The following is a 25,717-nucleotide window of genomic DNA, read 5'->3' as shown; positions in this document are numbered from 1 at the left end:
AGTGTTTTCAGAGCTGAGGCCCTAAAGTAAGGCTGAGGTTGGCCACCCCGAGAAGGCGCCAGAATTTACCAATGTACATTGCCAAAGAGCCACAGTAATGCATCAACAGCCCCCCCAACGCCTCCCGATCAGCTGTTTCGTGGCATGCAGGAGGCGCTGGTGGGGAGGGAGAGGAGCAAGGGCATGGCCGGCTCAGGGCAGGAAGGGGTGGAGTCGGGGCTGGGCCTGTGGCAGAGCCAGGGGTTGAGCAGTGAGCACCCCCCAGCACATTGGAAAGTTGGCGCCTGTAACTCCAGCCCCGGAGTCGGTGCCTAGACAAGGCGCCGCATATTAACTTCAGAAAAGCCGCATGGGGCTCCAGAGCCACAGGTTGGCCACCCCTGCCCTAAAGTATCTGAGGCTTGGTCTACGCTGCCAACTGAACGACAAAACTTTTGTCATTCACAAATGCTTAAAAAGCCCTTCTGAAAGACAAAAGTTTTGCTGTGGAAAGTGGCAGTGTAAACGGATCCTTGTCGGCAGGAGCGGACAACACGAATCCCGCTCGTAGGGGGCGGAAGTATTTTGTCAGCAAAAGTGCTGACAAACAGCATTTACACTGCCCGACTTTTAATGACACAGCCATGTCAGTAAACGCTGTGTAGCGTAGACAAAGCCTGAGTAACTATGCAGGAGAGCCTTTGAATAAAAAAGGTGTTATAGAAGAGATTAAGACACTTTCAAAATACAAAATTACCCCACCTTTGTCCAGCTCAGCTCTCGTAGACACAGAAGAGAGTCCTTTTCTGACCTTTTAATAGTTAACAGCCTCCACTATAATACCAAGTAAGTTTATAAACTTGCTTTGGTAGATGTAGGGATCCGAGAAGTATTTTAGTGCATTCTGCTCGAGATACCATCTGACTGCGCAGAACTGTCACACGCTATTACTACATCTTCTGTTTTACGAAGACTGCATAAGACATACCCTGATGTGGGCACTGACGTCCTCATTTTAACCTCCCTCCAAATATGGAGCTTCTCACTTCCACAAAGCTAGGCCTCATCGGCACCTAAAACTTACGTCAGCCAACTATGTAAGTCAGGGGCATGAAAAATTCACCCCCGAGAGACACGGTAAAGCCAAGCTAAGCCCCAGAGTAGATACTGCTAGGTTGATAGACTGAAGAGTTCTTCTATCAACCTAGCTACTGATTCTCGAGGACGCGGACTGACTATAGCGACGGAAAAACCTCCTCAGTCACTGCAGTGAGCGTTGTAGCACTGGTAATAGACACAGCCTCCCTCAGATGCGTGTTTGCAAGCCCTGGAGAATACCCGCACAAAGAAATACGGTCCTGGTACTTTACAGCACCAAGACAATATCTACGATCGACACAGCAGCGTAACAATACTGCATCTGTCTTAAAACAATGAATTCAAACGCAGCTGTTTTACAGGCGAGACTAAACTGAAGGAGTAAGAGCGGCACTCCTCGTCAGGGAATGGTTCAGAAGGTCAGAGTAAAGGCAAAGTTGTCGTATTAGTCTGAAAGTAGAAGGGTTTCTATTGTACCTAAAGCAGAACGCATTGGAAGTGTACTTACAAGATGCTCATAGCACTGCAAATCAGGAGGTGAAAGCTTTCCTGCTCAAAGCTGCACAGGTATTAACAGCCTGGAAGCCAGTGATAAGCAGAAAATGATTATTAAAAAAGCTTCTCTCCACTGTATCCATTACATCTGGAAAAAGCAGCTCTTAGACATTTGCAGCCACTAAGCACTCCTATGCCACTTTTTACTCCTGGACACGAACGCTTTGCACACTATTACTAATACCTGAGAACATCCCTTCACCTACCTCACAGGTGACAGAATGTGAACCGTCCATGCTGTCAAAGCAACTGAGTGGGGAGGAAAAACCCAGTCATCCAAATTCAGTCCCCTACTCTAACCACTAAAGAACACTCCTTCAATTCCACTGGCCAGGGCCCTCAAGGGCAATGTCCAGGCTTATTTAGCAATTTAAATGCATTTCCTGGCTTGCATTTCCATTCCATCTAGGTGCTATGTCCCTGCTTGCCCATGTAATACCCAAATAGAATAGCAGGCTGTCAATCTGCTTTTTGCCAACCCAGTACAGTAAACCCCATTTACACAGAACTACCGATTAAAGGACGATACAAGGCACATGAAGCGAGTCCCCTGCACATGGTTTTATTTGCGGTACACCCCCCTAAAAAAAAAACAACACAACACAGGAATTACATTTGTTAAGGGACAGAAGCTAATTTACAGCTGATGACTTGCAACTGTCGGGCCTATTAAGTGAATCCAGTAGGTCTAAGCACAGCAATCAACCTATCAACAACAGAGACTACCCCTCTAACTTGCTTGGGGGGGGGGGGGGGGGAAGAACTACCAGAGACAGGCTTGCGGTTTTAGTCATTGCCCTTCTGTAACACTCTCCTTTCTGCACACCACAAAGAAGATGGGTGTATCTAAGTATTTCTATAGCCCCTACTGCTGCAGAATCCAAATGTCTCATAATCATTGAAGTGTTTGTCCTCACCACCTCCGGAGACAGGGAAGTGTTATCCCCATTTTACAGATAGGGAACCAGAGCAGGAAAAAACTAAATGCCTTGCGCAAGACCAAGCTGGGAGTCTGCAGTAGAGACAGGAATCAAATTCACATCTCTCAAGTGCCTTAACCATTATGCTTCCTCTCTGGCCATGGGTAGTCATATGCTCTAAAGCAATCATGCAGGGAACAGACTACCTAATAAAAATCAGAGATTAGGTAGCAAACCTTTAATGATGCCATAAAACATGCCTCTATTAGATCAGCAAACACTTTGCACCATGCTCAGTCGAATCCATAGGTAAAGAAAAAAGGGCTTAAGCATCTAGTTACAAAGCATGTCAGAAGTTCCCCTGCTTCCTGCAAAAGCTTCTAGAATTCAGCTAGCCCTTCGCCGGTTATAAAACAATTTGACCCTCTAAGACTTGCTGGGCACAAGAGGGTGCTAATTCTATCCAGTGGAAAACCTGAATGAATGCCAAAGAGACAACATTTGGCTAAAGGCCAAAAAACAAACCAACCAAAAACAAACAACAAAAACCCACCACACATAGGTGGTAATTTATGACTCAGATGCAGGATCATGAACCAAAGCACAGTAAGCATTACACAAGTTCCCCCTCCCCAGACTGTTTCTGAAGTTTAATCAAGTTCCTTTAACAACCCCATACCAAACTGCATTCACTGCTCTAACTGAAAAATGCAGTGTTTGTTTTGTTTTGTTTGTTTTTTTTAAAGTGGTGGAAGAAATCAACAACAACAACAAAAATCAAGGACGATCTGAAGATAGGACAGGGAAAGGAAAGTGAATTAACCAGTGTCTTACCAGGAGGGAAAAAAAAATAAATCATGATTTCTGTCAAAGAGGCTACACGCCACCACTGACTTGACACTAGAAATAGCCACCCTCCCGTCTATTTTGGAATCATGTTAGTTGATTTTAAAAACATCTGTCCTGACAAGTCACATAAAGAGCCACCTATGTAAGGGACACTAGGTGGCAGTTGCTCTAATTGTAAACGCAAGGCTGGGCTCAAGAGTCCTGGGTAATTCTCCCGAGTTCACTGTGCGACCTTGGGAAATGAGTTTTCCCTTCCCCGTGCCTCAGTTTTCCAATACCCATCTTAAATATGTTTAGTTGCCTTTGCAAAGTGCTTTGAGAGCTATTTAATTACAAGTAATAACTGTGTTCCAAGAAGAAAAGGAGTACTTGTGGCACCTTAGAGACTAACCAATTTATTTGAGCATAAGCGTTCGTGAGCTACAGCTCACTTCACGAACGCTCATGCTCAAATAAATTGGTTAGTCTCTAAGGTGCCACTAGTACTCCTTTTCTTTTTGCGAATACAGACTAACACGGCTGTTACTCTGAAACCTGTGTTCCAAGAGAAAATTCACAGAATCTAATACTGTATTGATAGAAATTCTTTAAAAATAACCAAATGACTATTTATTTTAAAAACGTTCCCTGAAGGTTATGCAACCCAAACATTGCTCCACTGAGCTAGCACATTACGGCCACTATCCATGTAATATAAGGACACATTTTCACTTTCTGTTCCTGTCATTTCTTCAGCATCCGAGCAAGTTCAAAAGGCAAGTCAGAAGCCAAGTTGATGAGACTCTTTACATACACACAAAAAGTTTTAACAACTACGGAATTAACAGGCATAGTAATTTATTCAAAACCTCCAATAGCTTTATCCTGCCCCACCTCAGAGTTTTAATTGCTATGATTGTCAATGCATCTAAATGCCATTTGAGGCCCCAGATCCTAAAAACACACGTGCCTAGCTTGGCACAGGCTTGGTCTATGCTTAAATTTCAGCAGTAATGTCTGTTAGGAGTATGATTTTTGTGACACTTTTATAGCAGCAAAGCTCTGTGCAGCCAGTTATAGCGGGGGGGGGGGGGGGGGAAGCACTTTTCCAGCTTATTTTGTTCAGGGAACTCATGCCAACTAGAGTTCTTTTGCAGGTATAAAACTTATAAACTGCATCGACACATAGGTTTTGCCAGAACAGCAACACCAGCAAACCTTTTCTAGTGCAGATTAGGCCTCATATGCGGTCCTCACGGTTGCATACTTGGGAAAGCTGACCACAACAGCTAATGCAGAATAAACTATTCCAGAATAGTTTCCCATGTAGACACTATTCCAGAACCAAGTGATTTTATTCCGGAACAATTATTCTGCTTTGTGAGTGAGAGTCAATTACTCCAGAATAAAAAGAAAAGGAGGACTTGTGGCACCTTAGAGACTAACCAATTTATTTGAGCATGAGCTTTCGTGAGCTACAGCTCACTTCATCGGATGCTCACGAAAGCTCATGCTCAAATAAATTGGTTAGTCTCTAAGGTGCCACAAGTCCTCCTTTTCTTTTTGCGAATACAGACTAACACGGCTGTTACTCTGAATCCAGAATAAAAGTTCTTTTAGGGGAGCTATTTTGGAATATTTATTCGGCAATATCTTAATCTTATTCCACAACAGCTTTTCTGATCAATTTCCCTGTTTAGACACACCCTCAATGAAGTCAATGGAGCTAATCACATATTTAAAGTGAAGTATGCACACAAACATTGCTGGATCAGGGCCTTAGACCACAGCTATTACTGACATACAGACTCAATTGTTTTGAAATTCACTGGGCCAGATCTGTTTTATAACTTCAGAACACTCAAACAGTACATCCAGAGTACATGAGCTTTGGCTGAAAACCAGGGAAGCCTGATTAGTTAAACCCACATGCCAAATAAAAGCATGAAAAGACAGCTCAATTTTCAAAGGCAACCAATCATTGGTACTAACGAAAACATGTGACTACACGCAAAGCACTAAAGGAATTTTGAAATACTTCTGTGCCACACCCTCTTTAGTCACACAGGTTCACAAGCACGCAGCTCCCGTCCACGCTTTTTGCACCGACTAGAACGCATTCTTTGTCCAATCCAGAAGAGTCTGATTTAAAAAGGAATTAATGTTTACGGATGAAAGAAACAATGTTATCAGTGATGCTCTGTGTGTTCTATCCTGTCCAGAGCAGCAAGTGTCAAACAACGCAAAAAAAAATGTCGATCGTTAAAACTAAGAGCATGACCCTGTGAGATGTCAAGCACCTTACCTCCTTCTGATTGGTTTATGCTAAGAGCAGCCAGGAATAAGCTACATATGATGGATAGTGCACTGGACTAGGACTCCGGAGACCTGCATTACATTCTCAGCTCTGCCACTGATCTACTGAGTGACCATGGGCAAGTCACTTGCCCCTGTGCCTCAGTTTACCCATTTGCAATACGGGGAGAATGATTCTGATCTCCTTTGTAAGGTGCTTTGAGGTCTTATAAAGAGCTATGTATTGTTATTAATGAAGTCTTAATGGCAGTGAACCTAGACCGTTATTTTCTCTTTAAGTGTCACATCAACTTGGAAGTCTATGTGCAGGCACGTACCTGATCAGTCTTCTTTTATTGAAGGAAGTTAAGTTTCCCCACCCCACAGAAAGCGTCCTTCACTGTTTTGGAGCAAAGAGGAATGGCATGTTAATTCATTCTCAGTTTATCTATTATTTGATTTCCAGTAGAAGCTGAAGTCCCCAATCAAGTTCAGGAACACACTGTGTTAGGTGCTGTACATACAATAAGCCTCTCTGTGCAGGAGTTGCCTTATAATCTGAATAGGCAAGACAAGGGATGGGAGAAAAGCAGTAGCATCCCCATTTTACAGATGGGTAAACTGAGGTACAATGAGATTAAGGGTGTGTCTACATAGCAAAAAGACTCACAGTAGCGAGTCCAAGAGCTTAAGTCAACTGATTCAGACTCACACTGCAGGGCTTCTTCTGTGACTGCACGCAAGTGACTTAGGGCACGTCTACACAGCAGAAACAGCCGAGAGTCTCAGCGCCTGGGTCAAGAGACCCAGGCTCATGCTGCAGGGCAAAAAATAGGCGTGTAGATGCTCCCACTCGGGCTGAAACCCGGGTTCTGAAACCTGGCGTGGGAAGGGTCTCTCAACCCAGGCTCCAGCCCAAACAGAAAAAGTCTGCACTGCTATCTTTAGTTCTGGAGTTGAAAGCCCAAGTCAGTTGGCCCAAGCACTGAGACCCACTGCTGCATGGTTCACACACACACACTTTTGCTGTGTCCATGTAATATAAGTGACTTGCCAAAAGTCACAGAGGAAGCCTATAGCAAAGCCAGGGATGCGAGCCCAGGTTTCAAGAGAGCAAGACATGTACTGAACTGTCAAAGCAACCTTGTACCCTTGTAACTATAAGCCTTGCTCCTTCTCTCTCCTCCTGTCCCCTTCTCTCCCCCCCTCCACCCCCCGAACCAGATTTCTACAATCAAGACTTTTAGACCTAAAATTCTTCAGAGAGCAGGGGCCATATTGGATTTCACACTTGCAGCACTGGACAAGTAATTATTGTTTTGACACCAACTCCACAGAGCTGTGTGGAAAACAATTTGCTGTACATTCATCTGCACTGAGCCTTCCTGTAAACACTAAGATACTTCTACATTTAGAAAGCTGCAATAGTGGCTATATAGTTGCCTACTAATTTATCCCTCCGTCATGAGGTTAGGACACTGAGGGAGGAGGGGGAAAAAAAATGACTAACAGGTGTATGCTTACTCATCCAAGATGTTTCAGTGTTCCTTTTTGTATTTTTGCACCTCTCATGATTTCTTGCAGTATTAATTCCTTGTATTACAGTGATCTGATCCATCCTAAGTGTGCAGTAGCCCAACTAGCCACACCTCAATATATAGGAGTTGTGCAGCAGTTATCTTGTGCGTTCAGAACCTCTCAAATCAGATGTGTGGAAACTACCATGAGCTGCAATTTGCATCTAAGGCCACGTCCACACCAGGAATTAGGCGTAATAGTTTGCTATACCAGCAAAGTTGCACTTTTATCAGTGTAGTGCATTTCTCACACAACCTCCACACACACACACTTTATGCATGCATACACTTCCCCCAAGTCCAACAAGCTATACCAGTAGAAGTGTGGCTTTGTTGGTGTAACTGCATCTAATACTAGGGGCTTTTCCCAGCACAGCTATGTTGGCCAGGGATCACAACTCTTCAGACCCCTGCCAACACAGCAGCTATGCCAGCAGAAGTCTGCAGCATAGACAGCCTCAGACACTGCAACTCGGTACTGAGGTTGGCTGGTCCACCTTTTCAGATGCCTGTGTGAAGTCAGCCAAAGATGCTTTAAAAACCTCACATCCTTAAGTGATCAAGAAAGAGAGTTTTACCCCGGCCACTTAAAATAATCTTCATTGCATAAGCGGCAAAAAGCCTATAGAACAATTAAGGTTATCCAGTTAAGCTGGTTTCAGTTTACTCAAAGGAGGCAATGCTAAAAACAAGCCATTGAACTCCTTACAGAAAGCCAGGACATGAACAAAGTACAGGACTAGCTGGATTATGTAACACCCTTCATTTACCAGCCCACTCCATGGATACAGTCGACCTGTTATAAAGACTCACTATATTTCAGTTTGATGGATGCATTTAATGCCTGATCTAAAACCCACTGAAGTCAATGGGAGTCTGATAAATCCCTTACACAGTGGTACCCACAATTATTTGTTTGGTCTGGGCAGTCAAGTGAAAGAAGAAAAATTCAAATGTTTATCTTAATTACCCTCCCCCCCTCCCCCGCCCAAATTCTAGACATTGCTAATCGTTTAAGATCTTTAACCATTTAAGAAAGAGTTTTGAAGTTCTCCTTTGAGCCAGACATGACCACGCTAGTGCCGTCAGTCAACACATGGCTATTGCCAGAGAGTCTGCTACCAGACTTCCTACCACATTCTGGATTTGTCCTGCCCTAAGCATTGCATTCGTTCAGTTCCTGCTTCATGACCCAGGCCTTCACACAAAGGAGGAAGCTTTTATCTGCAATGTATATTTTATTTAACCCTTTCTGATATTTATGAAAAGATGCAAGGCAGAGCCATAGTGACTATTCTATTAAAGCAAAAGTGATTCAATGCTGCATACACCAGTTTAACCCCCAAGTTTTACTTTGGGGATAGTACAGTATGGAAGTTCTACACACTAGCCCCTTCACAAGATGCTTACTCCCTAGCTCAGAGCTTCCATTGCTGCCCTTTTAACGGAATATAGAAATAGAGCAGTGGTTCTGAAGCTGTGTTGCAAATGCTATTCAATGACAGGAAGGTAGCGAATCAGGATTGGGAAGCAGACAGGAGGATCAGGATACTAGAAGGTTTGAGAAACCCCGAGATACACCCATTTCTTCACTGTAGTCCTCAATTGATGTCCACCAGTGCCAGGTGCTGATCAAAGCAGCACCGCAGGTTAAGCAGGTGCATTTCACCCAGCAGGGGATACATTACAGTAGCGACTTTTAAGCAGTAGATTCCAAAGTGTGGTCTGCAGAGCACTTCACACATCATCCACAAAGAGCAGATGGGTCACAAGTTGCCCCCTCATTTCCAGTTGAGAAACTGCATTCAAAGACAGGTTTCAGAGTAGCAGCCGTGTTAGTCTGTATCTATAAAAAGAACAGGAGTACTTGTGGCACCTTAGAGACTAACCAATTTGAGCGTAAGCTTTCGTGGGCTTAGTCTCCAAGGTGCCACAAGGTGCTCCTGTTCTTTTTGCATTAAAAGAGAGAGAGTTAAAGATACGTTATCCTCCTTAAAGATACGTTATACATGTTCATGAAAACAATCGTTATACCTGCCACAGGAATACTATTCCGGCACCAGTGGGAAGAGGAGAGGCTCATACTACAAAAAGTTTGAGAAACCCTAAATTCATTGTGAGATCTGTAGACCATCAGATTTACTGTAGCAGATGGAGGAGAGGGGTGTTGGGCAGCACTAGGTAGCGGTGGTGGAGGAGGTATGCTGTGGGGAGGTTACTCTGCGCTATCTTATCACTGGGTTATTTGACTTGAGCTGGGGTAAGTGATGCCGCTGTTTATTTGTTAGTGTATTTAAGAGAGATTTTCAAGGGCACCAAGAACATTGACCGACACTCATAGTAGAGCAATAAAAATCAAACGAGTACTTAATTTTCTACCTAAAGATAACATTAACAAAATAATTAGAGCTTAATTTACTTCAATAAATTGCATGTCAGATTAAGGACCTCTTAATAGTTAATAACAGAACTTGGGAAAAAAAAATACTGTCCAGACATTTGGTTAGTTTATAAGGGGTTTTCCTGGAAGTTGCACAAAGTTAACCCCTATATTTCACCACTAGCGTTACATAAGTATAAAGAGAAATCCATCAGTCTTGTACGTAATGTTTAGTCAATTTCTTTTAGAAGATGGAAATTTAGCGTCACAACCACGACATTTTATTACAAGCGATCTATTACTGCGTCTCTAAGATTACTGCTGCAATACTGACCATTTCAATTACCAATAGAAAGTCACCAGAAGTCAAGTTTTTCCAACTGTCTGAGACATGGAATACACACTCAGCCAGACTGTAGCCGTAAGAGTCAAATCCTCTTAATGAAACCTATGAATTCCAACCACGCAACTTCCTTGGTATATATGTACTTTGAAGCTTCTTGCTTTTAACAGGCAACTGTATTAATATACTAGTTTCACTGTCACTGCAGGTGACAAGCAGATCACCCAACATAATCCGTACTAAAGGAAGAGGTTCTCAGAGGATGAAAGCTTTCGCTTGCCCTGTAAAACATGAACTTTCCCGAACTGTATCAGACCACAGGACTGAGACACAAACTCCCGATTTCTAATTCTAGCTCTGACGGACTCCCTTTGAGACCTTTGGCAAGCCAATCCAACTCTGTGTCAGTTTCTTCATCGAAAGAGAGGAATAATGCTTACCCAGTGCACTAGTAAAGTCAGATTCCAAGTGCTTTATTAGTAATATAGTATAGTAAAAGATCCATTGTGTTAGGCCACATACAAACACATGGCATATAAACTCTTTAAGGTGGGGAGTGTTATGATCAAAGTACACAAGAGAAGGGTCATCATCCTCACTTTACAGACTGGGAAACAGACCCCCCCCCCCAAAGTGACTTGTCCAAAGGCACACAGGGAGTTTGTGGCCGAGTCAGGTATTAAACTCGGATCTCCGAAGTCCCAGTACACTGTCTTAACCACACAATCACCCTTCCATTTGGTACTAAGTATAGCACTGGACAGAAGCGTGGCTGGTCCGTGGGGTCAGATGCAGAACGAAGTGAGCTGTAGCTCACGAAAGCTCATGCTCAAAGAAATTGGTTAGTCTCTAAGGTGCCACAAGTCCTCCTGTTCTTCTTAGAACGGAGAGTCTGTCTCGTGCATAGAACACTGAACCAAGACTCAACAGACCCAGTTTTACTCCTGGCTCGGCCATCAGTCTGTTGGGTGTCCTCGGGCAAGTTACTTCCCTTCTTTGTAATGATACAGACCTCCTCCTTTGTAAAGAGCTCTAAGACCTACAGATGGAAGCAATATTTTACCAGCCAGCTCTTACAGAGCGCTTCTCATTTTTTGCAGTTTGCTGTAGCACAACTGTTGCTACTGAAGTCAGCACAGAACACCTGGCTACCTGAAACAACCTTTACGAGAGGAAGCTTTGAATTAAACTATCAAAAGTGACACCCTAAGCAATGAAAATTACAATCAAAGATGTAACAAGAGATCATAGCAGATGGGAGGTTCCAGGAAACAGATGGCAGGGAAAGTCCTTGGCAGCGTCACTTCGAACATTTCTTCACACACTGTAGCTGAAATGGGCTCTTCCTGATCACTTTCCTTGATACTTGGCTTTACCTGGCACAGGAGCAGCAATGAGACACCAATCAACTCCCGCAAAGTGCCTGCAGTTTCCTGGTGGCATCAAACCTTTAGGAGAGAAACTGTAGACAGCCTCTTGAATTTCCAAAATCAACGCAATATCTAGCTCTTACGTAGAGCTTTTCATGAGTAGCTCTCAAAGCACTTTATAAAGAAGGTAAGGATCATTATCCCCATTTTAGATGGGAAACTCAGGCACAAAAGGGAAAGCGGCCAATGGTCACTCAGCAGAGTCAGGAATAGAACCCATGTCTCCTGAGCACCAGTCCAGTGTTCTAGCCACTGGCCAACACTGCCTAAGAGCAGCCTACATGGACAGAATTTTGCCATTACACCTGTGCAATCCCAATGGGCTAAACAAAGGCATAATTTGGCCATGTAAGTGGTAAGGCCTACCTATTTTCAACCTATATGAGCAACTGCAGCTTCCGACAGTGCTGCACAAGGGTGAGGATCACAGTTTGTTGCATTACGCTCCACAAGTGGCTGCACCTCAGCGGTGGGCAAGTGACCACTATATGTATATAATTTGCAATGTAACAGATTAGCCATGTCTGATGATGAAAAAGGAACATGCCAATAGAATTAGGAGTATGTGATTAAGAGAGATAAATCAAGTCACTTAAAGTAGACTTTTGCTAGAGAAAAAGGGTTGGGTTTTTTGGGCACTTCATTGTTGTCAGCTTTCATTCTTAACCCACCAGGATTTGAGAGATGAGATTCTAGATAATACTGCCTGCCACTGTAAGTAGAGCACAAAACCAGGAATCTGAAAATCTGAATTCTAGTCCCAGCTGTGGCACTGTGTGACTTTGGGTTATTTGCTTATGTTCTATGCCTCAGTTTCAGTATCTACAGAATGGGGGTAACATTTACCTACCTTAAAGTGCTTCGAGATCTTCTGATGGAGCATGCCATCTAAGTGTGAAGTACTACAGTCAAGTCATCACCCCACCCATCAGAGAAAACTTTACCCTCTTAAAAAGAAAAAGGAGTCCTTGGGGCACCTTAGAGACTAACAAATTAATTTGAGCATAAGCTTTCGTGAGCTACAGCTCACTTCATCAGATGCATTCAGTGGAAAATTTATAAATTTATAAATCTCCCCACTGTATTTTCCACTGAATGCATCCGATGAAGTGAGTTGTAGCTCACGAAAGCGTATGCTCAAATAAATTTGTTAGTCTCTAAGGTGCCACAAATATTCCTTTTCTTTTTCGAATACAGACTAACACGGCTGTTACTCTTTACCCTCTTAGTAATCAGGCTGTGAAGCAATTTAGGACTGTCATTCCCCTTGACCATGACATAGATCTCAGTGTATTTAACCTTGCTACAGAGAAGCTCTGCTTAAAAGAAAACAGACATTACTTTCATTTACTCCCTCCCCACCAATTTCCCAGTAAAGGAAATGCCCTCTTGAATAACACCGGAAAGTCCTGAATGGTGATGTGCAACTCTAACCATGACTTGGCAAAATACAGTAAGCTCATTATACCTGCCTATTGGCATGAAAAGGGAGGTGGCTTGGGGTTAACACTACTTACACTGTTAATGTAAGCCATATGAGAAAAGCGATGCCCCACGATTAACACCATTCTGCAAATTGTTAGAAAAAGCATGCTTCAGCATTTTTAATCCAGCACAATTCAGTGACCTAGAAAGGTTGCACAAAAGAACCCAAAGGAACTGGCTCATCATGAAATACTCCTGCTAGAATGGAAGTCAGGAATAAGGGGAACAAACGGGTTTAGGAATATTCCCTGTACATTCATCTGTCAGCGTGGAAGTGTCTTGCGCATTAACAGTGTGATACTGGAATTTCCTCTCTTTCCCTTCAAACTCATCTTTCTACTGTGGTTTCAAACAGCCCTGCAAGTACAGGGGATAAACTAGAATATCAGCTCCCCCAGAATTTACTTGGGATCCCTCTCCCATTTGGCAAGATGTGAAAGGCCAGGTAACCCCAACCCACACATTGAGAACCTACCATCTAAAGGGCCAAATAGGTCTCTGCCATCTCTAATTTAGGATTAGGACAACATGCTTCCAGATAGCTACAGTGAATAAGACAGGGATCATTTGTTTGAACTAGGAAAGAAAGCTTAGTGGAATATTTTGAAACAATCCACTTCTTAACAGTGACATGCCCTACTATTCTAGGGGTGTTTATCAAACTATGTACTTAGGAATATTGGGGCATAAGACATACTAGATAGGTTGTGAAGACTAGCAACTTTGTACAATATATTCTTATCCCTGATCAGTAAGGGCTACTTCTGTGCATTGACGTCAAAGATTTACAATATTAACAACTTTGCCTCATGCCATATGCAAAGTAGATATTATCCCCATGTGACTAATGGTGAAAACAGACTGCAAAACAAAACACACCACACAAGAGAGACACAGCAGCAAGTCTCGGAGCCCAGGTCAACTGACTCAGACTCATGCTACAGGGGCAAATATTAGTAGTGTAGATGTTCCCCTTTAGCCTGGAGCCAGGTCTCACAGCCTGGGCTCCAGTCCGAGGGGGAACATCTACACTACTATGTTTTGCCCCAGAGTGCAAGCCTGAGTCAGCTGACCCAAGCTCCAACACCCACTGTGGTGGGCTGTTTTTCGCTTTGTTTGCCCTGTAGACCTACCTTAAGACACTTACAGTAGGCCACAGAAGATGCCTACAGCACAGCCAGAAATAGAACCCAAAGATCCTAATACCCAGTTATCCACAAGGCCATCCTCTGTCTCAGGACAGACAGTTCCAGGCCTCTGTTGTAAGCAAGTTGAGCCTCCCAATTAAGGTTTTGACTTTTGCACTGGACTTGCCTGGTGTTAGACTCAGATGTGTCCATTTGCAACCCACTAATTTCACTTAGAGTTTCAGGCCACTGCAGAGTTCTGTCTGGTTTCAGACAAACACCAGATGAAGCTCATCAATTTCACCCAAAAGCCATACAGTGGCCCAGCTTTGCAAACCTTCAGTGAACTGGGATTTGCAGTGAAATCTGGGGCCAGGAGAATTCTGCCAGCTTTCATTACCCATGTTTTGTTCCTATTCTTAAGCCTGCCTGCTCGCTAAATTCACTGTGTCAAAATGTTGACGCACCTCTCAAAAGCTCTTAGTCATTTACAAATCACACTGTTTGCAGTCTTTATAGCCTTTTTTTTCCCTCCCCTGATTTTAAGCTACACTCTATTTGTGAATGGATATATCGTTAAACAGAAGTCAAGAACAAGTTTTGGAAGTCACAATAATTACTCTGAGATCCATACAACCTCAGACACCTTTAAAACCTTCCATTCTTTACAGAGGTGTTAATAACCATCTCAGTGTCCTAACATACATGCTAACTTCCACCGGAGTAGACCGGAGCCCAAACAGGGGTCTATCTTCATAACAATACCGCTGTATTATTAGCGGCTTGTCAGAAGTTAGCAGCCAGCCTGGACAGGCATATACATGTACAAGCTTAGTATACATGCATAAGTCAGAACTAAATGCATACAATCGCAGTGTTAGCCAATAGTTTTATCTTCCTTCAGAGGGGATGAGATGGCACTTGGCCACTGAGATCAGTTCATCAAACTCTGCCCTCATGCTGGGCAAAGAGGGTTGCTGCTAGGCTGTATTTAAAACTCCACCGGCTGCAGGTAGTGCACCCATCATTTAAACAAGGATTCTGCTTTGGCTCCTTTCTGTTGACCCACCACTTTCGACCCTGACCTGCATCACTCCAACCTGGGCTCATACGTCAAGCATCCTGGAGACACCGACTCCTTGGAGCTCCTAAACAGACAATACCAACTGGCACTATCATCGTCTTTACAAGATTTCTCTGCAAGCAGAACATGTTAAAACACCCTTGAAAAGGGATCCAACAGGTTCCACAGACAGGTTCACTGTTGCTTGCACAACCCGAGTTATTAACATGACACTTAAAAGGCAAACCAACTCCTCCCTGATACAACTGAAGCAGAAACATGGCACAATATGGACTTTTACCCCTCCAATGAACCAAGCTGCCCTCACAGACACTGCGCTGTTACATCCTCCCCATTATCTGGGCCCCGTAAAAGTCAGCAAGAGAAGAGTAAGAGACAATTACAGGATCAACAGCCCTTTACACCTTCGTCCAGGCTGCAGTTGCAGATCACAGTGCAGGAGCTGCCACCCTCCCTTCCATGCAGGCTCTTTTCTGAAGCCCTCACGTGTTTAGAGTGGCACATGCATTATTCCAAGATACACAGCTCTTCCCACGCAGGCTGACAGCTTTCTTGAGTTTACTGCTAGACCCTATAGTCATTCCCCAGGCCCACTTCGTAATCTACGGCACAGAACCACGATGATGCCCCATGCACCCCAGTTTTGCAACAGGACAGAAAAGAAGCGGGGGGTAGGGACTGAGAAAAATTCTACCTTACCCCACAATACATAGGGAGAAACAACAGATGCCCACCTATTTACAACACAGAATGGGCTGGGGAGCACAACCCCCTTATGTGAACACACATAAGAAGAGGAAGTATAATGCAGAGGGGAGATTTGGAGGTGGGGGGGGGGGAAGACAGCAGCCCCGCGCATTTTAAACTGGAAAGTGCAAAGCACACTCACTCCCCCATGTATGCAACAACCACCAGGGAAAGGGCGCACTCACGAGGAGATGGTGGGGGGATTGCAAGAGGAAAGACGGGAACACAATCACCCCAACATTTGCACGACTACACGGGCAAGGAAGCACGTTTGCACGGACGGACGGACACAGCCCGTTTGCAATAACGCGGAAGGAAGCGCCACATAATGAGGCGGGCGGGGGGGGGGGGGGAAGAGGTAAATGCCCCCCCCCCCAACCATGCACCAGCGAGGGACGCCCCCTCGCAACCAACCCCCGCCCTGCAACGCCGCGCACCTTGACCGAGTCCACCGGGTACATGACCGTGTGCTCCAGGATGCCGGCCACCGCCCCGGCCGTCATGTGGGTGGAGAGGGAGGCGCCGGTGGGCAGGCTCTCGTAGTCCTCGCCCGGGCTCTCGGCCTCCATCCCGGGCAGCGCCGCCGCGGGCCGGCCGCGGCTCAGCTCCATCGGCGCGAACAAGCGAGGCGCGAGCTGGTCGCGAGGAGAAAGTTCACTCGCTTCTTGCAGGGAGCCACGCCCCCCGCGAGCTCTTTCCGCCAATGGCAGCCCGGCTTAGAAGCTGGGTTGGGCGCTGATTGGAAGGGGCCGCTCCCCTCCCATTGTGATGTCAGCTCCCGGCTGCAAAGCCCGGGGGAGGGGGGCTATCCCCCACCAGCTGCAGCAGGGCCTGGATGGGAGGCAGTGGGGAAGCAGCAGGCAGGGGCCTGAAGGCAAGAACTGCAGGGCAGGCGAGTTGCATGCAAAGAGCTGAGGAGCAGGAGTGGGCTATAGGTAGGAGACCTGCCTGCTGGGAATGCATGATCAGGGCATGGTTTTTGGGTGGTTGTTTTTTTATGATGGAAAATTAGGGTTTCCCTTTCAAGGGATTGTTTTCTCCCCTTCAAAAAGTATGTAGTGATAGAAGGCACAGGTTGTTTGTTATTAAGCTAGCCCCAAGCAGGTGTGTTAGATTTTCTCAAAACTAGTTTCTCGATTATTTCTAGGTGTTTCAAAGGGGAAACTGAGGAAGGGCTGCTATAGCGCCAACTTTCAGAGCAGCAGCTGTGTTAGTCTGTATTCGCAAAAAGAACAGGAGGACTTGTGGCACCTTAGAGACGAACAAATTTATTTGAGCATGAGCTTTCGTGAGCTACAGCTCACTTCATCTGATGCATTCAGTGGAAAATACAGTGGGGAGATTTATATACATAGTGAACATGAAACAATGGGTGTTACCATACACACTGTAAGGAGAGTCATCACTTAAGGTGAGCTATTACCAGCAGGAGGGGGGGGGGACCTTTTGTAGTGATAATCAAGGTGGGCCATTTCCAGCAGTTGACCAGAACGTCTGAGGAACAGTGGGGGGTAGGGGAATAAACATGGGGAAATAGTTTTACTTTGTGTAATGCCGTAAGGGGATGTTTGGGAGGTAGTGACCTGTTACCCTGACACAAGTTGCAAGGCACTGGGTGATCAGGCCCAGAAGATCTAAAAATGGTGGGAATGGAGAGGAAAACCTCTCTCCATCTTAATTTATACAAAATTCCCACGGACTGAATAAGCACCTCAAGACTGGGGAGACAAGTGGAGATGCAGTAAATGCAAAATAAACTTCTTTGGGAAGGGGAGCTTTCTGGAAGGACAACGTGTGAAAACTATAAATATTTCCTTTTTTTAAAAAAAAAGATGCTAAGGAACGGGGAGGGTGGGGTAGAGGCAGAGAGAAGGACACTTGGCATGTATGCATTTGGCTTCTGCATAAAGCCCAAAAGTATTCCATTGAACTCTAACAAAACTAAGTATCTGTGCCAAATTCTCTGCTGTTCTAAATGGGAGCATTTCCACTGACTTCAATGGAGCCTTGCCTAATTACTTAACATAATATAAGAACAGCCATACTGGCTCAGACCAAAGGTCCATCTAGCTCAGTGGCCTGTCTTCCAACAGGGGCCAGTGCCAGGTGCCCCAGAGGGAATGAACAGAACGGGATCATCAAGTGATCTATCTGCTGTCGCCCATTCCCAGCTTCTGGCCAACAGAGGCTAGAGACACCATCCCTGTGCACCCTGGCTAATAGCCATTGATGGATCTATCCTCCATGAACTTATCTAGTGCTTTTTTGAACCCTGTTATAGTTTTGGCCTTCACAACGTCCTCTGGCAAGGAGTTCCAGAGGTTGACTGTGCAATTGTGTGAAGAAATACTTCCTTTTATTTGTTTTAAACCTGCTGCCTATTATTTCATTTGGACAGAGAATTTGTCCCTCTGATTGTATATGTGGGTTTTATAGTCTTTCCCACTGCGTCGGGGGAACATTTATAGGGCCAAAGTTACAAGCAATCTGCTACTCTCAGGGTATTCATAACATTCAGGAATTGAAATGCACAAGAATGCTATCTTACATTATTTCACCTGCTAAAGGCCTTCCTAAGCCATGGGGCAGAATGTAAATACTCATATAAATAATACAAATGCTTGAGATACAAATACGGAACTGGACGATTCAGTGGTCTGGGATTCAGGCTGGCCGGACCCCCGCCCAAGCCACACTTTCAAATCCCTGCAGCATTAATCTAGCAGCTTATCTGAGTTCCATGCAGTTTTCTTGACAGGAAGGTTGCCCACGTTGCTGAAGTAAGAATAATGGCTTGGCCAAAATTTCCCTGGGCAATGTGCCAGGTGACTGTCACCTTCCATTCCAGAAGTGGCTGCATGTCAGCTGTGCGTAGTGCCTTGGGAGGAATGTTTTCTTGGTTTTAATGAATGCAGCAATCTTGTGTATATTGAAACCTCTTCGAGGGCCTAATTGTGCAGTCCTGACTGTGGCAAAACACCCATTTGATTTCAACGGTTGTTTTTCTGAATAGAAGCTGCAGCGTTTGGCCCAAGCTGAAGTGATTTCTTTTCACTCCAGGTAAAATTCACCCCTATGCGAATGGCCCACCTCAGGTTGTCCAGACCATTTAAGGCCTTGATATATGAATTAAGTGGTTCAGTTGGTTGTGCATGGCCCTTTTGTGCTGGTGTGAGCTTCATCCTCTAAGCAGAGGTTATATTATAACCAAGAACAGCAACTAGCATATTAGCAGGGTATTGAAACCATTCATGATTTCAGTTCCACTTTGCTACAGAGTTTCCAGCCCACCTCTGTACTTTATCACACTGAAATCTGCAGCATCTCAAGCATGGAATTGTATATTGAGCGTGGAGTGAGTGCAAATGGCCAATGAGTTGGGCAGACTCTGTGAATCAAGAGTCGCATCTGAGTTACAATGGCGTAAAACTGGGTAAGTAAGAGGAGAAGCCGAGCCACTCATGTAAGTACCACTTCTTTCATACCATATTGTATTTTAAAAACCCAAAAGCATACATGCCAATTCCAGTTTTCTCTTTTCTTCTTCCAGCCATTCCTTGTTCTCATCTGCCTCTTTTCTGCTGTATGTCTTCTCTCTTTCTCCAATTTCTTGCCCCTCCATTGTCACTCTCTTCTTTTTCAATCCCTTGAGCTCTTCTACAGCTTGATCCTGTTCCAAGTGCTAGAGAGGGCTGATAATCCCAGCCCAGTGAATCAACCTGGACTGGATTACTATTTATAGAGTATTACACTAGTGCCCAGGGCAGCCAACCAAGAACAGGGCCCCATTAGGCTAGGTGCTGTACATACACGTACATAGTATGTCTCATTAGGCTAAGAGACCATCACTGCCACAGGGAGTTTACATTCTAAAAAGACAAAAGGTGGGAGGGGAAACAGACTTGCTGAAAGTCAGGCTGCAGGCTAGAGGCATGGCACAGATGGAACACAGGTCTTCTGACTCCCTGTCCGGCGTCCCATACATTAGGCCAAGCAAAGATAAACTACTCAGTTTGGAATGGTTGGATGGGTATGAACAGAGCAGACCACACACCTCAGGAGCAACTGGGGCATACCTAGGGAGGGGAGGATCTACAACTGCAGTTTGAAGGGAAAGCAGATTAAGCCAGAGACTTCAGAAGAGAACAGCAGCTGTTTTTCCGCTGTTTGCAGTGTTCCTGGTTGTGGAGAGAAGAAGTACAACAGGAGGAGGGAACATTACTAGAACTTGTCTTCTGCTCAGCCCCACCTAGGCTGAGCGAGAAAACTTAGCATGATTTGCTGATTTGCCAAGAATCTTATGTAAACTCCTTAATGTTGAAATTACCGTGCACATCATCAACTGGAAAACTGTAGCCTCCTTCTTTCTGCCTGCCCCTTCCCTTTCTCTGTAGTGCTTTTTACTATGAGGACATTGCAGATTACGTCTGGCATGAAGAAAAGCCCTGATGATTCGTCTTTTATTAACCCCCATTTTACAATGGTGTAAGTCGATTGAGCTCAGTGGAGTTACTCCTGATTTACAGCAGTGTCAATGAAAGTTGAATCAGGCACTGTGTGTTATACACACACACACACACACACACTAAACAATCCTGTTTTCCTGTGCATATTTCAATTACATATACTCCCTTTGCAACACCACAAAATCAACCCAAACCCACTGAGACTATGTGCTGACAACCCTTGACTACACACTTGAAAGCTGGAGGCAGAAAGTGCTTGGCAAAAGGTTCTCAGTTGTGAACGGTGTTCCTTTTGACTTTTTTTTTTTTTTTTTTTTTTTTTGGTGAAACAACATTGGTCTGACACCTCTACAGAGGACTTACTTAGGGTAGTCTGGGAGCGGTACAGGCGTGGCGGGGGACTTTCTCTGCACTCTTTTGTGGATCACATAATTCAATGTCTTGCTGTATGTCATGCAGCTAGATGCATACTGATACCAAAACAATTTCAAGACATGGAAGCCACTGTCACCCTCCTATAAAGTTATTTACTGTGTTCTTCAGCCTCAGACAGTGAAGAACCAAAGGATCCCCTGTAAAACTTGCTTATGAAGATATAAATCACAGAGAAGGAGAAGGAACAGCTTTCAGTTTTTCCACTGACATTAAAATAAATAAATATGGCCAGTGTTCTCCAAAGTGGCTGCTTATTTTGGGAGACCAGTTTGACCCACCCTGGAGTGAGCAATGTGAGTGCCCAATGCCTCTGCAGACCAGGCCCAAGGTACCTTAAGTTAGACCCCCAGATATTTTAGGCACCCACATCCAATGGCCATATTTGAAAATGTAAGCCTAAACCAAGCCCCCTTCAAATTACGGTTGAGTTAGTTTGAGTCTCAAAGATGAAACTGAGAAGCATAAATTATTCTAGGCATTTTCTGTCATCACCTCACATTCAGGGAAGTTTACATAACTATGAGAAGTCAGACACTGAGTTGTGGAGATACCAGGAGAGGAGGAAGCTACGAAATACCACAGAAGGGAATGTTTTTTCTTATGCAAAACTGGATTTGAGCCGTGTTGCTAACACCCAGACCCAGATACACACAACCCTCCACTCCCCACTATTAACCACTTTGCCCCTGCGTTAAATTGCAGGTTTATGGTTAGACTGTAAGCTCTTTAGTCAGGGATCATCTTTTTGTTCCCTGTTTGTACAGCACCTAGCACTATGGGGTCCTGACCAATGACTGGGGCTTCTAGGTATTACTCGAATACATAACAACAAGATAATGTGTGCCACAGAAGTGGCTTACTAGTGGGGGGGGGAGGGAATAAGCTGATTTTCAGGGTCTGGAGTAGCATCCCTGGGCCAAACCCTGCCGTCCTTGGACAGGAAGAAGTCCTTAAAAGACTCTGCAGACCAAGTGACTAGGAAGGTGCTTAGCTGTTATTGCAGGCTATGAATGAAATGTATTGGCAACATGATTCGACTTCCCTCCCCGTGCGCGTGTCTATGAGGCATGAACTTACTGGCTATGCCCCTAGCTCACTGCCACTATGTCACTATAAAGCTTGGCACCATGGGGCAAAGAGGATTGCTGATGCAGTACCCCCATAAACCAATTTGTTCTGCTTTCAGGGCCTCCATAATTTCACCCTGGGTGCTCCAGAAACACAGACCGCCTTGCTCCAGGTTTAATTTATTTGCTAAAAGGATCTAAATGTGTGACGTCTCAGCTATCCAAACACCAGAGGCCAGATTGTCTGTTCTGCTCCATCTCCTCTGCACCGCTGTGACGGCACAGAGGAGATAGAATCTAATCCTATTTCCCCTGATGGAGATTCCTCTGACATGGGGTCGGCCACAACAGGCACAGACCTTGCGGGCTTTGTCACAGGGAGTGAAGGGGCGTCAGGTGCAGGGTGGAGCCACAGTCAGAGCATGCTTCACTTTGGCTATACTCAACTTGTAGACAATCCCTTGGGGACCGTTGCCAGTTGGCACATGTTAGAGCAGCCCCCAGGTTGCTCTAACCCAGTGGTTCCCAAACTGGGGTTCAGGAACCCCTGGGGATTCATGAAATGTTACAGGGAGTTCTCGGGAAAAAATTCCCTAATGGCGGACAGAGCTGTCCCTAGGAACCCCGGGCAGCATGGGGCCAGCAGCCCAGAGCCCTTGGACTTCCAAGAGCTAAGCAGATCAAAGCAAGCATATCTATCACACTGAGGAGATTTAAACTTCAAGACTCCTTATAAGAAATGGAAAGTGAGGTGGATATTTTTTGCTGTTTTTAAAATTAAATAGGCAGCTAGTAATGTTTTTAAAATTAATATGAAAAACAAGTTTAAGCTTTGTTGTAAAGTGCATCGTTTGCTTGGACTGCTCAAGACCTGAATGCTTGTGTAGAAGGAACTCTTTGAGTTGGCTTCTTAAATACCTTCATGCTGTTTCACATCTGATACTCCCTGATGAAACTCCTTGATAAAACATAGGAGCCTTGTCTTATAACAGGCTTATTCAAAGTGAGACAAGCTATGAAAGTGAGATCTTGGAAGAGTGTTGACATTTTCATAATGTAATACAAATACTGTAATGATAAATAATAATGAATAATAGTGTGTAATAAGCATGTCATAAAAACAAATTTTATATTTCCAAGATCACTGCTCTTATAATTTATACTCAGGTAAAGGAGAAAATCCCTGGAAATATTCATTTTTAGGAGGGCGTTTGTGAGACTTGACATTTTCGTGAAAGGGGTTCACAGGTTGTTAAAGTTTGGGAGCCACTGCTCTAACCTGTTCCAGGGCTGGGGTCAGGCAGAGAGTCTGACTGGCCTTCTGACAGGTCCCCTTTATGCCTCCCCTATTCTTCTACACTGGCAGAAACTGTCCCTGTGTTTAGAATAGCTAGAACCTATTAAACCACGTGTTCAGATCTCAGTAGCTTCAACTCAGACCTTCCAGCCATCAAGGTTAGTATCAAAAAGAAAAGGAGTACTTGTGGCACCTTAGAGACTAAATATGAAGTGAGCTGTAGCTCACGAAAGCTTATGCTCAAATAAATTTGTTAGTCTCTAAGGTGCCACAAGTCCTCCTTTTCTTTTTGCGAATACAGACTAACATGGTTGTTACTCTGAAACCAAGGTTATTATGTGTCAAATCTTTCAGATGAAATCTTGAACAACAAAGGTGTTCTGTGGATATTATGAATCCCCTTACCCTTCTATGTCACGAAGAAATGGATATAACTTAAAAAAAATCTTTAAACAAAACTAAAATGGCTTGGCAATTGTTTTATCTTTCTGTCAGTTTTTTGCTGCATCACAGTCCACCATGGAACATGAGATTGCAATAGATGATTTTTCTCCTATGAGGCTAAACAAAATACGTGCTGTTTACAGACAATTTGACTTAGTTTCTAAGGCTCAAATAACTTTTAAGAGCCTGATCCTACAAGCAACTCTGCGTGTGCTTATTTTTCATCACATAAGTAGTCCTAAATGAAGTCAATAGAACCTCTTATTTTCACAAAGTTAAACACAGGCATAAGTTCCTTTTCATCAGGCAAAATTAGTCAATGAACAAAACTTTTTGAATTAAAACGCCGCTCAGGAGAACACACTCATTTATTGCTCCCATTAGTTTATCTCAATTTCTACTCTATAAATAACAGAATCAATCATAACTAATCTCTTTCCAATTTATTTGGCCTGGCATGGCAAGGTGGAGAAATTACAGTGGGTCATTTACCTTAATGAGCCCTTTCTCTCTCAGTCTTACGCCTTGCTCCTGGAAGAGTAGCTGCATGAACCGATTCAAAATGTATTGTGTTTTCTGTGCAAAAGTTGGTTATAATTTAACCTCATGCAGAAGACGCAGCAGGAATCTATTCTGCTGTTGATCAGCCTTGCTATTTCTTCTGCTGCACAAGCACAAGGGGGCCTGCTTTGGCAGGAATGTGTATTGGTGCCAATATACAAGATGGTGTCCATCCAGACAAAGATACAAAGGATGATGATAAATGGACAGAAGACTTTGTCTAGCAACCTTAGAGAGGGTTTTAGCGGTCTGATCATCAGGTCTGAAATACCTAAGCTCCCTGGAACCACGTGCTCATATCCCAGCACCGTCGCCACAGCCCTTTATCGGTCAGAAGTTATGGGGTCAGACTCTCAGTTGATATAAAGCAACCTAGTTCCACTGACTTCAATGGAGCTAGAGCAGATTATACCTGCTAAAAATCTGTCTCCTGCTGTTTACTGTATGAGGTAACGATGTCTCCTGGATGACACCTTAAAAGCCCATATTCTGTGCAGCTACTAGCTTATATCAGGGCATTTTTAATAGGGCTTTCCCTGATGTTCTTTGCCAAAATCTCTCCATTAGCGTAGAATGCACTGACGGCTGCCCTCCACCCTACGGGTTGAAGTGATTCCAAACTATCAGACCCTACCTAAGGGTGAGAAAATGAGTTCTATTGCTTGTGCCCTTGTGAAGTGTGGCTCTATTCTGAAACTGCCTAAATACACATGGGACCAAATCATTATAAGTATTTATTTGTAGCATGGTAGTGTCGAGGAGCCCCAGTCAGGGACGAGGGCCGCACTGTGCTAGCGGCTCTACAAACACATAAACAGGAGGACTTGTGGCACCGTAGAGACTAACCAATTTATTTGCGCATGAGCTTTCGTGAGCTACATGCATCCGATGAAGTGAGCTGTAGCTCACGAAAGCTTATGCTCAAATGAATTGGTTAGTCTCTACGGTGCCACAAGTCCTCCTGTTCTTTTTGAGGATACAGACTAACACGGTTGCTACTCTGAAACCTGTCATAAATAGAAGTGTTGTTTTCTCCTTCTCATACAGAAGAACTAGGGGTCTCCAAATAACGCTAATAGGCAGCTGGTTTAAAACAAAAGGAAGTATTTCTTCACACAACATACGGTCAACCTGTGGAACTCCTTGCCAGAGGACGTTGTGAAGGCCAAGACTATAAAAGGGTTCAAAAAAGAACTACCAGTAGTTAAATTCATGGAGGATAGGTCCATCAATGGCTATTAGCTGGGATGGGCAGGGATGGTGTCCTTAGCCTCTGTTTGCCAGAAGCTGGGAATGGGCTACAGGGGATGGATCACTTGATGGTTACCTGTTCATTCCCTTTGGAGCACCTGGCATTGGCCACTGTCGGAAGACAGGATATGGGGCTAGATGGACCTTTGGTCTGACCCTGTGTGGCCGTTCTTATGTTCACTTACATCCTTGCAATCCCATTAAAGAATCTGTCCATACTGTGGATTAGTCAGACCAGGCATGTCCTATTCTTAGTAGGAAGACATGTAATCCATTGCCTTTCAGAGGATTCCACATTATCTGAGTTGCCTGATGAAAAATTATTAACAACGTAAGAATGAATTTGCA

The 25,717-nt window shown here is 44.4% G+C and overlaps 1 protein-coding gene and 1 long non-coding RNA gene across 6 annotated transcripts in view; one reads left to right on the top strand and one right to left on the bottom strand.

Annotated features, from left to right (window-relative positions):
* The window catches only part of SLC25A37 (solute carrier family 25 member 37), a 28,277-nt gene extending 11,782 nt beyond the window's left edge, over positions 1-16,495 (bottom strand). The window contains exons 1-2 of one of the 3 annotated variants that reach the window (XM_048829111.2): positions 16,286-16,388; positions 11,352-11,423 (exon numbers count right to left, since the gene is read on the bottom strand). Coding sequence is in view for 1 of the 3 variants with exons in the window: in XM_048829110.2 (XP_048685067.1) it covers positions 16,286-16,459 (174 nt within the window). In the remaining 2 variants the exon portion in view is untranslated. Of the gene's footprint in view, positions 1-11,351; positions 11,424-16,285 lie in introns of all 3 variants that reach the window. The other 2 variants (XM_048829110.2, XM_048829112.2) reach the window with 2 other exon arrangements.
* A 202-nt stretch (positions 16,496-16,697) lies between these two features.
* The window catches only part of LOC125626312 (uncharacterized), a 26,779-nt gene continuing 17,759 nt past the window's right edge, over positions 16,698-25,717 (top strand). The window contains exons 1-3 of one of the 3 annotated variants that reach the window (XR_012666139.1): positions 16,704-16,783; positions 16,996-17,259; positions 19,126-19,281. This is a non-coding gene — a long non-coding RNA (uncharacterized LOC125626312). Of the gene's footprint in view, positions 17,260-19,125; positions 19,282-25,717 lie in introns of all 3 variants that reach the window. The other 2 variants (XR_012666140.1, XR_007353735.2) reach the window with 2 other exon arrangements.

This window comes from Caretta caretta, chromosome 26 (assembly GCF_965140235.1).
Source record: "Caretta caretta isolate rCarCar2 chromosome 26, rCarCar1.hap1, whole genome shotgun sequence".
NCBI lineage: Eukaryota > Metazoa > Chordata > Testudines > Cheloniidae > Caretta > Caretta caretta.
Note: the sequence above shows the minus strand (reverse complement) of the source record. Positions and strands in the feature narration are given on the sequence as shown.